This window comes from Staurois parvus, unplaced genomic scaffold, assembly GCF_062004578.1.
Source record: "Staurois parvus isolate SC_StPar_1 unplaced genomic scaffold, SC_StPar_1.0 ptg000758l, whole genome shotgun sequence".
Taxonomy (NCBI): domain Eukaryota; kingdom Metazoa; phylum Chordata; class Amphibia; order Anura; family Ranidae; genus Staurois; species Staurois parvus.
Window position 1 is genome coordinate 1,135,001 of NW_028318554.1, and position 18,713 is coordinate 1,153,713.

The following is an 18,713-nucleotide window of genomic DNA, read 5'->3' on the forward strand; positions in this document are numbered from 1 at the left end:
AATAATGACCAAATAACTATTAAAATGACAATAAAAAAATAACTAAATAAATGGCCAGACTGAGACTGAATCGGCAAGACTCCACCTAATATTTCTCCTTTGGTTAGATTCTGCCCTTTTATTTGTCATTTAAACAGTGTAACATTTTCTTTAAATAAAGCAAAAATGTAACATATTACTTTTATTTAAGCTAGAGAAACGCATACAGAATCCGTCATGGCATACAGTGATGTGCGCAAGGGCATCCATCGAACAGTGGTGACCTTGGGAATGGCCTTCCTTCTCATCGGAGTGGTTCTGCTGACTGTTTCGGACAAAGTCTTCATCTTGGGGATCTGCTTCCTGGGAGCCGGCAGCCTGGCCGTCCTCTACTTCCTTCTGGTGACTTTTTCCACTTGCGTTAAAAAGAATCGCAGGAGGGCAGATGAGGAAAACGCTACAGGAGGAGAAAACAGACAATCGAGCCAGCGCCATGTTGAGCCGTAAGTCCTTTTTTTTTACAGAAACAGTTCATATGTAGTATGTGCCTATTCTGGAAAATCCATGAACTGTAGATCCCACTGGAAGCGTAAATATCGACCAGAGAGGAAAGTTGGAGATCTGAGAAATCTATAGTAGGGTAAAACCCAACATTTTCATGACAGATTTTAAAAGGTTCTTGGAAACCAGGCTGGAAAGCTTGAGTTGAGTTTCAGGTCAAAAGCCAACATTTGATTCATGGATTTTAAAAAATTCTACGTATCTATGATATTCTCACAAACTTGATATACACACAAAATGTTGGAGCCCCATAGTGCCATGTTATGTGTGTATTTTTGTGTATTTTTTATGTTTGTGAGAATCTCACAGGAATATAAAGGTTTTAAAATCCATTAATCAAATCTTGGTTTTCAACCTACAATAGATTTTTGACAACTCAAACTTTCCTGTTTCCAAGAACTTTTTCCACCATTTTCTGGTCAAATCCCAATTTGAATTGCAGGTCTATTGGACAAGACGAAGTGAAAAGATCAACAGGAATGTGCAGTTAAAGTGTATCTAAAGCCCAAAATTCTTGTTTAGTTTTCAATGGAATTTGGAAGAGTTGAAACCTTTAGCAGGTTTTTACCGCTGTCTGTGTCTCCACTATGGAGATTCAACCTTTCTGTTTGTCCTGGTGAGCATTGTCACCAAGACAGAAAGTAATGGTAAGTCCAAAATGTTAACTATGGCATGGAATTAGGAATAGAGGTTCCTTTCTTTGCTCTTCCAGTTGTATCTCCAGGCAAAAAAGTGAAGGTAGACAGAAAAAAAACTAAGAAGGATTTTAACTATAAAAAAACTTAAAAAAACCCAAAAAAACACATTTTGGCTGTCTGTTTATCATAGACATTACAGAAGGGATGGATGTATATGTGCCATCCCATCATCTCATGATGTCTTCTGGGCTATATTCTTCATTACATAGGAATGCTGTAGTTGTACAAGTTCTCGTGTTTAGAGGAACTTCCCCCCAAAAAATTAAAAGTCAGAAGCTACAAATACTATAGCTGCTGACTTTAATTTAAGGGCACTTATCTGACCAGGAGATCCAACGATGTCCTCACCCAAGCCAATTCTTTAATCGGCTTCAGGTTCTGGCACTGGCATCTTCAGTAAGGGAAACCAGAAGTGAAGCCTTGAGGCTTCACAGCTGGTTTCCTCCTGCACATGCGCGGCGTATGCTGAACTTTGTGAATGGGCCAGATATCCGCTCCCCCCCAAAAAAAGTACTATAGCTGCTGACTTTAATTTAAGGGCACTTACCTGATTAGGAGGTCCAGCGATGTCATCACCCAAGCCGATTCTTTAATCGGCTTTGGGTGCTGGCGCCGGCATCTTCAGTTAGGGAAACCAGAAGTGAAGCCTTGAGGCTTCACAGCTGGTTTCCGCCTGCGCGGCGCATGCTGCACTTTGTGAATGGGCCAAAGTCTTCTGGCACCTGTGAACTGTCCCAGAAGGCTGCGACGGTTGGGGTCAAAACAAGATACCTGCAAAAAAGTACTATAGCTGCTGACTTTTAATTTAAGGGCACTTACCTGACCTTGAGGTGCAGCGATGTCCTCACCCAAGCAAATTCTTTAATTGGCTTCGGGTTCTGGCGCCGGCAGCTTTAGTTAGGGAAACCAGAAGTGAAGCCTTGAGGCTTCACAGCTGGTTTCCTACTGCGCCTGCGTGGCTCATGCTGCACTTTGTGAATCGGCCAAAGTCTTCAGGCACCTGTGAACTGTCCCAGAAGGCTGCGACGGTTGGGGTCAAACTTCTGGCTCTGACCCAAAAAAGTGCCAAATGTGGCAGTGGAGGGGGAGAGGAGGCGGACAAGCGGAACTTCCCCTTTTGGGTGGAGTTCCACTTTAATAGAGAAGGTAGAGGGAAGCCACACATATACCATCCTGTAGACAAGGACAATAAATAGTGACTGGGAGCGATCCCAGCCAGCATAGAAACAAAGAGTGAATGCAGAAGCAAAAACAAGTGATCCATCAAGTCTGTTCCTTATTTATGTTTTTATTTTGCTTTTTTTTTATCATCCTTTTTGTTTGATTACAGATCTATAGATTAGCATAGTATAGCATGGCCTGTTTAAGTTCACTTACTGTCGACTGACTCACTACCTCAGTTAGAAGTCGATTCCAAGCATCAACTACTCTTTTGGTAAAATAATCATTTAAAGCTTAGTTTTGAAGTGTGTTCCTGCTAATTTGAAGTCATTCTCTGTGTCCTTGGTCCGCCAGGCATAGACGGGTAAAATCTCGGCTGGTTCAGGGGCTGCCCGAGAGTCAAACCATGTATGGACAGGCTGATTGTAAATATTATTTCCAAGCATGTTTTGCCTAAGCGACTTAGTGGGCAAAATTTCGACTTTGGAAAAATTTTGCTGATAGCAAAATCTTTAATTACGCAGTAAAATTTTGCCAAAAACGTTAAGCTTTTTCCTAACATCAACCATGACATGAATCCAGTTGTGGTATCTCTCACCAGCTCTAAGAGATACTGGTTAGGAAAGCTGCAAAGAGCTGACTACTGATCTTCAGTACTATATAGCTTCAGCTCACGTTAAAAAAAAATAAAATAAAAAAAAAAATAAAAAAAATCTACATAATATGTAACCTGAATCTGCAGGAGATTACTGATGGTGTTCAACTTGGCTTTTGTCAATAACAGAAACATTCAAGTGAAATTATTACACAAATGACTACTGCAGTCTCCACTAGTCCTTACCAGACTGATCTGGTCCTGGTGCATTCTGTGTTGACTCTTACATAGAAGCATCTGCATGTCATACTTGTTATTTCCAGCTCCAGTTATGCCAATCAACTCTTTTAAAACACCACCCATCATCTCCAAAGGAGAACTGCCATTATGCCTTGGGAGACTAACCAGAGTGAATGAATATCAATGCGATAATATACAAACCCCTGAAGGGTTACCGAAGCTTCTTTCAACTATCCTGGACCTATTCTTATGCCAAAATGGCCCCTCGTTTTGCGACTGTCATACACTGCTCTGTAGACATTTTATCATCCTCTGATCAAACTTTCTCTTAGGGGTTTATTTACTAAAGCTGGAGAGTCCAAAATCAGACTCCCTTCTGCATAGAAACCAATCAGCTTCCAGGTTTCATTGCCAAAGCTTCATTGAACAAACTGAGGTTAGAAGCTGATTGGTTTCTATGCAGAAGGGAGTCTGATTTTGGACTCTCCAGCTTTAGTAAATAAACCCCTTAGTGTCTAATGAGATTTGTATGGCTTATTCATGCTAGCCAGGGATGGGCAGAACTAAGAGTTTTCATTTCCAATATTTTGTTTGTAAAAACATTCTGGAAATTTTGGTAAAATTTTGCAATTTTACTATTCTGAAGGGGAGCAGGAAAATAAGGCAGTTATTTGTTGGTCATTAATGGGTTTTAAATAGCTCCTCGAGGGTAAAAAAAAAAGCTCCTTTCTACTATCCTGGACCTTTTCTTCTGCTAAAAAATGGCTCCTTGTTAGCGTCATCATTTTAGTTTTTTTTTTTTTTTTACAGAAAGCAAAATAAAAGTAGAATACAAAAATGAAAACCACAGGTATACAAAAACACCATATAAAATAAACTACTCTAAGTAAACCTTTATAAAATAAATGGAAAAAAAAATCTACATAATATGTAACCTGAAATTTTGGTAAAATTTTGCAATTTTACTATTCTGAAGGGGAGCAGGAAATTAAGGGGGTTATTTTTTGGTTGTTAATGGGTTTTAAATAGCTCCTGAGGGTTAAAAAAAAGCTCCTTTCTACTATCTAAAAAAGGGGAGGGATATAATACAAGAGGTGCCACCATCCCTGAAAACGTACAGTGGAGAGGTCCTCTTGTTATTGGGACTTTAAAGGCACATGTTTATCAAATAATAAACTGCTAGGTCAAAAGTTAAAAGTTAACAATCAATTTTTATTTTATACAATCTTAAAAAAGATACAAATTGCGATACAAAGTGTGGCGGTATTATCAAAAGCTGGTAACTCAGCAAAAACATGGAGATCAGTCATGCATGTGTTGCACCTTTCAACTATCCTGGACCTGTTCTGCTAAAAGAAATGGCTGTCATCATTTTATTTATTTATTTATTTTACAGAAAGTAAACACCAAATACACCAAAAACACCAAATAAAATAAACTACTCTAAGTAAACCTGTATAAAAAAAAGGAAAATATAAAAACACTTAAAACTGATAAGTCAACTGTATAAAATATAAATTGATTGTTATTTTTTTAACTATCTTAAAAAAGATACAAATTGCAATACAAAGTGTGACAGTATTATCAAAAGCTGGTAACTCAGCAAAAACATGGAGATCAGTCATGCATCTGATGCACCTTTCTACTATCCTGGACCTGTTCTTCTGCTAAAAAATGGCTCCTTGTTAGCGTCATCATTTTATTTTTAATTTTTTTTTACAGAAAGTAAACACCAAATACACCAAAAACACCAAATAAAATAAACTACTCTAAGTAAACCTTTATAAAAAAAAAAGGAAAATATAAAACACTTAAAACTGATAGGTCAACAGTTAGAAAATAACAATCAATTTTTTTTTATACAATCTTAAAAAAGATACAAATTGTGATACAAAGTATGGCGGTATTATCAAAAGCTGGTAACTCAGCAAAAATATGGAGATCAGTCATGCATGTGTTGCACCTTTCTACTATCCTGGACCTGTTCTTCTGCTAAAAAATGGCTGCTTGTTAGCGTCATCATTTTAGTTATTTTTTTTTTACAGAAAGTAAACACCAAATACACCAAAAACACCAAATAAAATAAACTACTCTAAGTAAACCTGTATAAAAAAAAGGAAAATATAAAAACACTTAAAACTGATAGGTCAACAGTTGGAAAATAACAATCAATTTTTATTTTATACAATTTTTAAAAAAGATACAAATTGTGATACAAAGTGTGGCTGTATTATCAAAAGCTGGTAACTCAGCAAAAACATGGAGATCAGTCATGCATCTGATGCACCTTTCTACTATCCTGGACCTGGTCTTCTGCTAAAAAATGGCTCCTAGTTAGCGTCATCATTTTGTTTTTTTTTTGTTTGTTTTTTTACAGAAAGTAAACACCAAATACACCAAAAACACCAAATAAAATAAACTACTCTAAGTAAACCTTTATAATAAAAAAGGAAAATATAAAACACTTAAAACTGATAGGTCAACAGTTAGAAAATGACAATTTTTTTTTTTATACAATCTTAAAAAAGATACAAATTGTGATACAAAGTGTGGCGGTATTATCAAAAGCTGGTAACTCAGCAAAAACATGGAGATCAGTCATGCATGTGTTGCACCTTTCTACTATCCTGGACCTGTTCTTCTGCTAAAAAATGGTTCCTTGTTAGTGTCATCATTTTATTTATTTATTTATTTATTTTACAGAAAGTAAACACCAAAAACACCAAATAAAATAAACTACTCTAAGTAAACCTGTATATAAAAAAAGGAAAATATAAAACACTTAAAACTGATAGGTCAACAGTTAAAAAAAAAAATCAATTTATATTTTATACAATCTTAAAAAAGATACAAATTGTGATACAAAGTGTGGCTGTATTGTCAAAAGCTGGTAACTCAGCAAAAATCTGGAGATCAGTCATGCATCTGATTCACCTTTCTAGTATCCTGGACCTGTTCTTCTGCTAAAAACATGGAGATCAGTCATGCATGTGTTGCACCTTTCTACTATCCTGGACCTGTTCTTCTGCTAAAAAATGGCTGCTTGTTAGCGTCATCATTTTAGTTTTTTTTTTTTTTTTTTTTTACAGAAAGTAAACACCAAATACACCAAAAACACCAAAAAAAAATAAACTACTCTAAGTAAACCTTTATAAAAAAAAAGGAAAATATAAAACACTTAAAACTGATAGGTCAACAGTTAAAAAATAACAATCAATTTTTATTTTATACAATCTTAAAAAAGATACGAATTGTGATACAAAGTGTGGCGGTATTATCAAAAGCTGGTAACTCAGCAAAAATATGGAGATCAGTCATGCATCTGATGCACCTTTCTAGTATCCTCGACCTGTTTTTCTACTAAAAATGGCTTCTTGTTAGTGTCATCATTTTAGTTTTTTTTTTTACAGAAAGTAAAAAAAAAAGTAGAATACAAAAATTAAAACCACAGGTATACAAAAAAAACAAATAAAATAAACTACTCTAAGTAAACCTTTATTAAAAAAAAAAGGAAAAGATTAAAACACTTCTTAAATAAATGGAAAAAACAGAATATTTTTCCAAGCCTATCCTACCTAAGCAGCTGAGTGAGCAATCTCCACTTTAAATTCTGGCTGATGGCAAAATCTTTAATTTCACAGCAAAATTTTGCCAAAATTGCTTTGCTCTTGCCTAACGCCAACCATACCACGGAGAGTGGTCTCTCTCACCAGTCCTAAGAGGTACTGGTTAGAAAAGATGCAATGAATTGATTGTCAATCTTCAGTTTCGTATAGCTGCAGCTCACATAAAAAGAAAAGTCTACATAACACATTTATGTAACCCGATTCTACAGGAGATTACTGTTGGTATTCAAGTTTGCTATTGTCCATACCAGAAAAATTCAAGTGAAACTATTACACAAAAGCTACCCCGGTCTTCACTGGACCCGACCAGACCGATCTGGTCCTGCTCTGACTCTTACATAGAAGCATCTGCATGTCATACTTGTTATCTCCAGTCCCAGTTTTGTCAAACTTCTCTTGTCATCTCTAAAAGGAGAATTACCAATATGCCTTGGGAGACTAACCAGAGTGAATGAACATCAGCACGATAGTATTTGACACAGATAAACTATAAATAGGGACATCATTAGGGACAGGATGGTGATCGGATTGTTGTTTAACAATCTATTTACTATGTTACTATATGCAGAAAACCTGTTTTTTAGTTATGCAAGACAAAGAGAAAGAACAATGAGCAGCCGTTCTGTAATGTTGCCCATGGAGCCTTTTGTCTTTGCTGCAAGAACATGCTGTAATGCTGTATATATATATATTTGTCAACGCAGAAGAATGTTAGAAAACGCATGTTAAAGGATAATTAAAATGTATTATTCAAAAAAAAAAAAAAATACTATAGGCTCTCCTGGACAGGCCCCATAAGTTCGGGGTTAGGGGAATCTTCAAATACACTATAAATAAATAAATAGTGCAGCGCTCCATACTAAATAAACATACAGTGATCCCTCGTTTTTCGCTGTTAATGGGGACCAGAACCTTCCGCTGAAGCTGAAAAACCGCGAAGTAGTATTTGCCCCTAGGAATTTTTGTGTATGCGGGTACTGTACAAGAATGTTTTAAATATGTAAACAGTATTCATACTTTACTCATTTAAGACAAAAATTACAACAGTACTGTACAGTATACGTATTTACTTAAATGTGTCAGTGCTAATTACAATAGGGTTAATTACAAAACCTTATACAGTAATAAACATTAATCAACATTGCTTTCTGAGAGAGGCGAAGAGTCTTGTGTTGGTGGCGGAGGAGAGGCTCTCACTTGACTCGGAGACTCAAGATACAACAAGGGAAGATGCTAAGTGTGGCTGCAATGATGCGCAGACAATCAACTCACAGGGATAAATCCACTCGTACTCGTACCACTCGTACTTATTGGTCGATGTCACAGCGGAAACCAATCACGCGCCTTTATGAAAGCCCGTGGTATGTACAGTACTCTGAGTCAACTCATCTCTTTGGTTGACATGCAGGGATCCTTCTCTCTCGCGCATCAACATGAAACAACGCTCCTTTCCACAATGTGGCTGCTGACCCGCGAAGCACTGAAGCCGCAAAACATGAAGCGCGAAGTGGCGAGGGAACACTGTATATATAAATAAATAAAATAATCAAATCAATAAATGTCTGTGCAACAGTGCAAATAAAGTGTAATTCGTGTGTTCCACCAGGAAACAACAAAAGTGACCACGTGACAAATATATAAAATGAATAAATTATTAACCAAATCAATATATATCATATACATGTGCAAACTTGCAAATAAGGTGTAACACGTGTATTGCACCGAAACATAAAAGTGACAAAGTGACAAATATTGCTTATTAAAGTGCAATCAATGTGTTCCCTATACGGGAATATTCAAAGTGACCAAGTGACTTAATAACCTATAAAGCACAAATAATCTAAAAACCAACACTCTGTGTAAACATGTCCATATATATATATATAGTGTATTTCATACACAATCTTCATGCAGGTGCCATTCAGTGTCCACACTGTGTATATCCAATACTAGCTGCAATGGCCCCTCACCTCCTTACATTGACCCCACAGGGCCAACTCGCTTTGGAACACAAAAACCACTCTGGTTTATCACAGGTTCCTCCCCAGCGATGTATGCTCTATACCCAGCTGCTTCTCCAGTTCCTCCTTATATAGAACTCACAGGGACACCTTGCCTCAAGGAACAAACACCACTCTGTTGTATCTCAGGATCTTTCCAAACGCTGTACACTCTATATTCCTCTCCGGTTCATACATAAACAGAAGACTCCCATAGTGTAAAACCGCATTTAATAAATCAATTATACAGAAAGATAACTACTCACATTGTTCTTCATCTTTCTTATAACACGCACATATATGGCTCCTTCACCTCATGCTATGCCTGCCTTGCATGGGCAATAGATATAGAGGTTTCAAATATGGCCGCCACACCGGAAATGACGTCACCGCGCTTCCCAGAATCCTCCTCGCGCGAAATACACTTTATTTGCACTGTTGCACAGACATTTATTGATTTGATTATTTTATTTATATATATATATGTTTATTTAGTATGTAGCGCTGCACTATTTATTTATTTATTGATTTAACTCACACTGGTAGGAGGTTAAGTGTTAGCAGCTATAGGGAGAGGGCCCCACCCTGAGCGCTGGAAGTTGTCGCTCTCAAATACACTATATTGTCAGAAGTATTGGGCCAGCCCTCCAAATCATGTGATTCGGGTGTTCCAATCCCGTCCATGGCCACAGGTGTATACAATCAAGCCCCTAGGCATGCAGGCTGCTTCTACAAACATTGGTGAAAGAATGGGTCGCTCTCAGCAGCTCAGTGACTCCAAGCGTGGTCCCGTGATAGGTTGTCACCTGTGCAATAAGTCCATCCGTGACATTTCCTGGCTACTAAATATTCCACGCTCAACTGTTAGTGGGATTATAACAAAGTGGAAACAACTGGGAACAACAGCAACTCAGCCACCAAGTGGTAGGCCACGTCACATGACAGAGCGGGGTCAGCGCATGCTGAAGCGCACAGTGCGCAGAAGTCACCAACTGTCTGCAGAGTCAATAGCTAAAGATCTCCAAACTTGGTGTGGCCTTCAGATGAGCCCAACAACAGTGTGTAGAGAGCTTCATGGAATGGGTTTCCATGGCCGAGCAGCTGCATCCAAGCCTTACATCACCAAGTGCAAAGCATCGGATGCTGTGGTGTAAAGCACGCCACCACTGGACTCTAGAGCAGTGTAGACGTGTTCTCTGGAGTGACCAATCACACTTCTCTGTCTGGCAATCTGATAGATGCGTCTGGGTTTGGCAGTTGCCAGGAGAACAGTACTTGCCTGACTGCATTGTGCCAAGTGTAAAGTTTGGTGGAGGGGGGATTATGGTGTGGGGTTGTTTTTCAGAGGTTGGGCTTGGCCCCCTAGTTCCAGTGAAGGGAACTCGTAGGGCATCAGAATACAAGACATTTTGGGCAATTTCATGCTTCAAACTTTGTGGGAAGAGTTTGGGGATGGCCCCTTCCTGTTCCAACATGACTGCGCACCAGTGCACAAAGCAAGGTCCATAAAGACATGGAGGAGCCAGTTTGGGGTGGAGGAACTTGACTGACCTGCACAGAGTCCTGACCTCAACCCCATAGAACACCTTTGGGATGAATTAGAGTGGAGACTGCGAGCCAGGCCTCCTCCCCCGACATCAGTGCCTGACCTCACAAATGTGCTTCTAGAAGAATGGTCCAACCTTCCCATAGACACCCTCCTAAACCTTGTGGACGGCCTTCCCAGAAGAATTGAAGCTGTTATAGCTGCAAAGGGCGGGGCCAACTCAATATTGAACCCTACGGACTAAGACTAAAGGCAGGTGCCCCAATACTTTTGCCAATATATTGTACCTTTGGGCGCATGCACAGTAATTCCAGGGGCTGTATCTCCTAGTGAATAAATACAAGTTCCCCAGGTCCCATCATTTCAGCAGCAGGGGCCAGGGATAGAGAGGGGACTATGTACACATTTTCAGGAGCAGGTGTGGTAATCTTCCACGCCAAGATGTCCCCGGATAGTGGCATATTTAAGAGGTGCAGTCTCCACTGGGTATTAAATGTTGTAAACTGCAAGTGCACATAGTTTACTGGGAAGCATTTATTTTATCAAGCTCAATGTGTAGACCTAAACAACTCTGAGGGTTTAATACCACTTTAACCTCTTGGCGCCAGCCGAGTGCAAATGTGCGGCCTCCCGGCATCTGGACCTAGACGCCGAGCGGCCAAACATTTGCGGTCTATTAAATAAAAACATATGGGCTGAGAGCGCGTGCCCTGTGCACTCCTAGCACACACGTTTGGTACTCATCAAAAGGTCCCGATCGAAAGAGGAGATCGGGACCTTTCCTGATCATGTGACCGCTGTGACAGTGAATCACTGTGGTCACATGACCCTAAAACCCTGCCCCGCCTCCCAGCTTCTAGAACCCTTAAAGAACCGGGAGGTGTCGGCGCCAAGGGGTTAAAGTCCCTGTTACACCACCATATTCCAGGAATACTCTACAAAATGTGTTTGTTATTGCAACGCACAATAGAGCACCAAGCACCTTGTGATGTGTTACATTGCCTTTGTTAACCATTTCAATACCGGGCAAATTTACACACAAACTAAAATTTTATCATTTTCTTCACACAACTAGAGCTTTCTTTTGGTGGTATTTAATCACCACTGGGGTTTTTATTTTTTCCTAAATTAACAAAAAAAGACCAAAAAGTTTGAAAAAAAAACACGTTTTTCTTTGTTTCTGTTATAAAAGTTTACAAATAAATAATTGTTCTTCATAAATTTAGGCCGAGATGTATTCTGCTACATGTCTTTGGTGAAAATAACCCAAATTAGGATGTATTATTTAGTCTGTAGGAAAGTTATAGAGTTCACAAACTATGGGATATATCTGAATATTGATCAATCCTGAAGTACTGACAGCCAATCTAATTTCTTGAGGTCCAAGAATGTCAGAACAGTACAGATATCCCCCAAATGTCAGAACAGTACAGATATCCCCCAAATGTCAGAATAGTACAGATAGCCCCCAAATGACCCCCTTTTGCAGAGTAGACAGTCCGACGTACTTCATAAGAGGAATGGCGAGTTTTTTGAAGTTGTATTTTTTTTGTCATAATTTTTCGGAAAATGAAATTAAAAAAATTATTTTCACTATTTTTTTTTTTACATACTGTCACCAGTGCAGTACAGCGTCAGCATATAACTGGCATGGCGGTGAACAGGGACACTGACTGGTGACAGTATGAAAAAAAATATATATATATAATTTTTTTATTATTTTTAATCTTTTATTAAATTTTGAAAGATTTTTTTAAGATTTTTTTTTCATATTTTACTATGACCAAAGTAGTACAATGTTACCATAGTAACATTGTACTACTTTGGGGAAGTGATCAGTATTTTTTTTTTTTTACACAATTTGCTTATAGCAAATAATTACTTTGCTATAAGCAAGCATTTACCTGAATGACATCGATTCATTCAGGGTTTTTTTTTTTTTTTTGTGCTTAGCACATGTGCATGTGACCTGCTGTGACCATTCACAGCTAGGTACTAGTATACAATGGATGGCCATCCATTGTATACAACTGTCATGTGACCTGATGTGATTGGTCACAGCAGGTCACATGGTACCGACAACGGGGGCCGGTACTCAGATCTGTCATCGGCCGTGTCCAAGGTACACGGCCGGTGACAGATCGCGCCGCTGCACGGCTCTGCAACCGCGCGAACTGTGCATGTGCGGGAGGACGCCAAATGGCGTACACTCCGGAAAGCTACGAAAGCTATAGGCCGGGCGGCTATTGGTTAACAAACTACCAAATGTTGTGGTTGTCCACAGGGGTGGACTGACCATTTAGAAACTCAGGCACTGCCCGAGGTCTCGGGGTCAGTAGAGGGCCCCATGAGATGCCCCTGGTACCTTTTTCATAGGCTTTTTTGAGCTTGGGCAAGGACACAGGGGCCCCATGATCCCCTATTGCCCAGGGGCCCCATGAGTTGTCAGTCCACCCCTGGGTATGCACAATCCAACTGAATGCCCATTAAAATAAATTGGTTGCCCTTAAAACAACGCACTACATTCTACTGGATACGTCTTAATGGGAACAGAAACCTGGAGATTCCCCTACATTTCTTTTTTGGTGAAACCGTAGTCAACAGGACAATAAATGAGGGAAGTCTAACTAACAGTCATGATTAGCAGCAAAAGGCACTCCAGTCCTTCCCAAGGCTATCCAAATAAAGGGTTTTGCCTGGACTTACACTTTAATCCTTTAACCCTTGGCATACATTTACTCTTAAATTATCCCAATATACAACTTAACCCTTTGAAATCCCTTCAGCAGAACACATACCTGAGACATCACTGTATGCCATCAACTCTGAAAGCCAACATTCCCTTCCGACACGGAACATCTGAGACCTACTCAGGAGCTGGGATTCCAGACACACCATCTTCTCTGATTCTAAATGCACACAGCTTAGAGAATGTATGATGACTAACTGATGGACATAATCTGTAGACAGGGCCCTTGATGACATCTCTGAAAGGACAGAATGAGAAATGGAATGGTTATATTTACATATAAAATGCTTCAATAGCCTACACTTGTTGAAGGAGCTAATGTGCTTGGAAATTCAAGTCGTAGCCAGGCATAGATGGGCAGTCGGGATTATATGACTTATGCAGGCCATAGACGGCTCGTTTATCGGCCGGGTTTTCGTCCTAAAAACGAAACATTGGTTGTTCTGTAAACCGATGTTGCCACCAATGATTGCAAAAATCAGCCGTTTTTTACAAATTTTCCAGCATGACCGATAAAAGAAATGAGGAGGAACCGCGAAAATCAGCCGATGCCATTGCCCCACTAACAGTGCGAAAATCAGCCGATTATTCTTTCGGACAAAAAATCGGCCGATAAACGAACCATCTATGGCCTGCATTAATCTTTGCTCAGTCTACAACTAATCTGGCCGTCCACAGTGACAGATAATGCATATAGATACAGGGGTTCTACAGTCTTAATTCTTAGAGATACAGGGGTTCTTCAGATACTTTATGTAAATACTGGGGTCCTACAGATAATGCATATAGATACAGGGGTCCTACAGATAATGCATATAGATACAGGGGTCCTACAGATAATATTTATAGACACAGGGATCCTACAGATAATATTTATAAATACAGGGGTCCTACAGATAATATTTATAGATACGGGGGTCCTACAGATAATATTTATAGATACGGGGGTCCTACAGATAATACATATACATACAGGGGTCCTACAGATAATGCATATACATACGGGGGTCCTACAGATAATACATATACATACAGGGGTCCTACAGATAATGCTTATAGATACGGGGGTCCTACAGATAATACATATACATACAGGGGTCCTACAGATAATGCTTATAGATATGGGGGTCCTACAGATAATGGCTATAGATACAGGGGTCCTACAGATAATGCTTATAGATACGGGGGTCCTACAGATAATGCTTATAGATACGGGGGTCCTACAGATAATGCATATAGATACGGGGGTCCTACAGATAATGCTTATAGATACGGGGTCCTACAGATAATGTATATAGATACGGGGGTCCTACAGATAATGTATATAGATACGGGGGTCCTACAGATAATGCTTATAGATACGGGGGTCCTACAGATAATGTTTATAGATACGGGGGTCCTACAGATAATGCTTATAGATACAGGGGTCCTACAGTTTTAACTCCTAATTAATGCAGAACGTAATTGCAGTCTTAATTCTTATGTATACAGGGGTCCTACAGATAATGTTTATAGACACAGGTATCCTACAGATAATGCATATAGATACAGGGGTCCTACAGATAATGTATATAGATACGGGGGTCCTACAGATAATGTATATAGATACAGGGGTCCTACAGATAATACATATAGATACAGGGTTCCTACAGATAATGCTTATAGATACAGGGGTCCTACAGATTTAGTTCTTATAGATACAGGGGTCCTACAGATAATGCATATAGATACAGGGGTCCTACAGATAATGCTTATAGATACAGGGGTCCTACAGATTTAATTCTTATAGATACAGGGGCGCTACAGATAATCTTATAAATACAGGGATCCTATAGGTAATACATAAAGATACAGGGGTCTTACAGATAACACTTATAGATACAGGAGTCCTACAAATATTTCTTATAGATACAGGGGTCCTACAGATAATACTTATAAATACATGGATCCTATAGGTAATACATATAGATACAGGAGTCCTACAAATAATACATATAGATATAGGGGTCCTACACATATTTCTTATATATACAGAGGTCCTACAAATATTTCTTATAGATACAGGGGTCCTAGAAATATTTCTTATAGATACAGGGGTCCTACAGTTTTTATATAATTTCCCACTACATTTCACAACTTCCCCCTTCATTCCCCCTTGTCTGTTATGCTGGATTAAATTCAAACACACACTCATCTCCTCACCTCTCCAGCGGATCCAGCATTGTCCTGTAGTGATCCACTGTTCAGCAGTCTGTGCCTGTGACCCATGGCGCCATCTTAGTCGTCTTCAACCAACTGCCTCTTCTGGGTTTAGACAGCCTGGTTCTCAATGATGAGGCAGCTCTGCTTCCCTGGCCATTCGGTAATGGGCTCCCAAAGCCTTTGGGGATAAGTTATGAGCATTTCCAAGGGGGCTGCAGGAGCAGGACTTGTCATTCTGACAAGGGGGGGGCATGAACCGAAATTGTATTTGCAGAGTTAAGTTCCTCTTTAAGTGCTTAGGAGTCTTCCTGTATCATATTTCTGTAAAAAAACAGCCTGGATTTCTGTCCAGCCTATGCGAAGGAACTATGAAACTGATTTTATTGCAACTGAGCCTTGCCCAACATCAGGTGCACATTTAAGTCAATACTATCTGAAGGTCAATTGCTTTCTTCATGAATTAACTTCTAGTGCCAGAAAAAGAAAAATTTCTGCACTGAGAAAAAGAGTCCTCAACGGCGAGCTTGGTTCTTTGGGAAATAACCGTAACTGAAGAAGAATGAAAAATGGAGTAATGACTACCCTTACTTTATTCATACAAAAGGGCAGATAAACACAAATGTGATCATTTTTGTTATAGGTGGAGCTTGGTAGGCTCAGTCAGTCCTTGGCTTCTTCTGTGCCTTTGGTACTCCAACAGTGAATCTGTAAGGAACTGCCTGGCGGTACCTCTAGCGGCCCACTGGTCAGGTTTCCCCAGAGCGCGGAGTCTAAGTCCCGGTCCGCTTGTTCACCAGGGCCCCTGATGGTGGGGATGGTCTTGGAGCAAACCGAGACCAGTTTGCGGCTCCTGAGTACACCTACCCGTGGTAGAGAAATCCGCTAGAGGTTCCTGCAGGGTGAGAGCCTGATGTGAAGAGGCGGATATGCCAGGGCAAGGTGGATGGATGAGCAAGAGCGTGGTCAGACAAGCTGAGTCGGTAGCCGTGGGAGCAGTGCGGTACAAAGCAGTGGGCAGAGAATGGTCGGGTCACATGCCAGGTCAGCAACAGTAGATCAGATCCACAAGGGGGGCATCCAGGAGGGAGGTCAGGCAAGCCAGGGGTCAGAACAGGAGAGAACAGCAAGGTCAAGAACAATCCGAGTCAGCAAGAATCGCGGTAACAGGATCAGGAACACAGGGAGACCAAACGGCAATACCTTTCAGCGCAGGGCGATTTAAATATCGCGCCCTGCGCTGTCATTGGTGCCAGGTGCGCACCTGCGGCTACGAGTGTGCATGCGCGGGTTCCGTCTCTGCCACGGCCGGCCAGGACCTAGTGCCCGTACTCTAGTGTGAACGGGCACAGTGCGCCTGCGCCGAGCCGCGGATCGTGGCGGCTCCTGACAGAATCTAGGCTAGACCCGCGAACATAGCAGGCTCTTAATCCATGCTAGAAAAATCAACTCTAGGATACAAAGGTCTAAGAAGGTCTAGGAAGGTCTCCTTAAACTCTTAACTGCACCAACGCTGATGAGGGGGATTGGTTGAGTCCCCAAAATGTGTTGGCTAAAGTTTTTACTATGATGAAGGATAAAAATTGAACTGGCTTCTAATTCACACCAAACTCATAAAACCTTGGCTTTATATTGCTGGCTTTGTGCACAGTCATGCTGGGACAGAAAAAAGGCCTTCACCAAACTGTTGGAAATGTACGTCTGCCTAAAACGTCTTAACAGTACCCTTCACCGGAAACATCTAACACAATCATTTGGAAGGGTGTCCTCATATTTTTAGAGGTACAGTGTATCCAGGAAATTTAGACTAAAAAATGTCTTGTATATATTTACTGTTACCCTTCACATTTGTACTATGACTTACAATGTACAATGAATTGACTCGCTAACTTGGTTTTATTACAGGCACAACTTGTTTGTATATGTTCTCTTTATTGATGTCTCCTTCTCCTTCTCACAGAGACAGCGCCCAGTTTGATGCCCCTCGTTATGAAGACGTTATCCTGTGTGGTTCTGCTACAGTATGGACAGTAACTCTGGGCCCACCCCCAGACATCGAGCCCCCTCCATACCAAAGCGAACTGGCCCTAAGGCGAGGCACTGTAACAGATCTTAGGATTCAAGCCCCTGTCTTACTACGTGTTAGCTCAGACATCCATGAAATCAAAAGATCAGAATTCATCCCAGATGAAAGGTGGCCAGAGCCTTTAACCCCTCCCCCAACATATAATGAGTCCATGACCCAATGGGAGGAGGATGTTTTCGAGTCAACGCAGGGAGAAGGCTGACGCTCAGTGGAAATGTATCATTAAGTTGATCAGTGAAATGCTTCAGCTACTCTATCTCATTATGGCAACATTTCATCAAGGCTACTGTGGATACAAACTTCAGAACAAAACATTTATGTTGACAGTTAAAATGCCAAGAACTCTCTGCAGGCCTAAAAAATAAAAGCAGCCCGCCAAGGACTTTTTTGTTAAAGTGTTGGACACAAACTGTAAGGTGAAAACTTACTGGAGGAGACATTTTGACTGTTTACCTATTTCTCAGGTATTAGATACCTCTTGACGAGGTACAAGAGCCAAACTGGACTTTGTGATAATTATTTTTATATTTATTAATTGTGTAATGTCTTATTTATATGTTTGTTTTGGACTACTCTGCAGAAATGGGATGATTTGATGTGTTAATCAGCTGAATGAACTAAAACACTTTTAAAATATGTTTATTTTTTAGGTTTTGGTGAAATATTTGAGGGTATGTATGTGGTGAGGTACGGAGTAGACTGATGTTCTGAAATAGAGTTGAGGTGGCAACAATGCACACTGAAATCACATCTTGTGTCCTTCTGTGTCATTTTTGGATCTTCCAAGGAAAATAGCTTAGAAAACACGAATGCAGTCCATCCAAAATCAAAAGGTTGGAATTCATTAGAGTGAATATACTAAATGTCAAATAATAGTCAAGAGTTTACATTTTGAAAATTGAAATGCAAGTCAAGACCAAGTATTTTTGTTTTCAGTTAAGGTCAAGCCCATAGTTTTTTCTGTCTTCAAGTGAAGTTCAGGCCATAGATCTTTTTTTGTTAAGTGAAAGTCAAGGCCATAGCTTTTTATCTTCTAATGAAAGTTAAGGCCAACGTTTTTTTGTCTTCGATTGAAAGTCAAGGCCATATTTTTTTATCTTCAGGTGAAAGCCAATGCCTTAGTTGTTTGGCTTCAATTAGGTCCAGGCCATCGTTTTTTGTCTTCAAGTGAAAGTCAAAGCCATATTTTTTGTCTTTAAGTTAAAGCCAAGGTCTTGATTGTTTGGTTTCAGTGAGGTCCAGGCCATAGTTTTTGCTTTCAAGTGAAATTCAA

At 40.0% G+C, this 18,713-nt stretch overlaps 1 protein-coding gene and 1 long non-coding RNA gene across 2 annotated transcripts in view; one reads left to right on the forward strand and one right to left on the reverse strand.

Annotated features, from left to right (window-relative positions):
* The window catches only part of LOC149444950 (uncharacterized), a 24,062-nt gene extending 5,872 nt beyond the window's left edge, over positions 1-18,190 (forward strand). The window contains exons 2-3 of the mRNA XM_089654365.1: positions 191-482; positions 17,315-18,190. Coding sequence (XP_089510491.1) covers positions 217-482; positions 17,315-17,642 — 594 coding nt within the window. The 5' untranslated portion in view covers positions 191-216 and the 3' untranslated portion in view covers positions 17,643-18,190. The remainder of the gene's footprint in view (positions 1-190; positions 483-17,314) is intronic.
* Positions 169-16,147, reverse strand: LOC149444951 (uncharacterized). Its single transcript, XR_016306504.1, has 3 exons — positions 15,358-16,147; positions 13,205-13,393; positions 169-436 (listed from the first exon to the last, which is right to left on the reverse strand). It is a non-coding gene; the product is annotated as an uncharacterized LOC149444951 (long non-coding RNA).
* Positions 18,191-18,713: the final 523 nt, after the last annotated feature.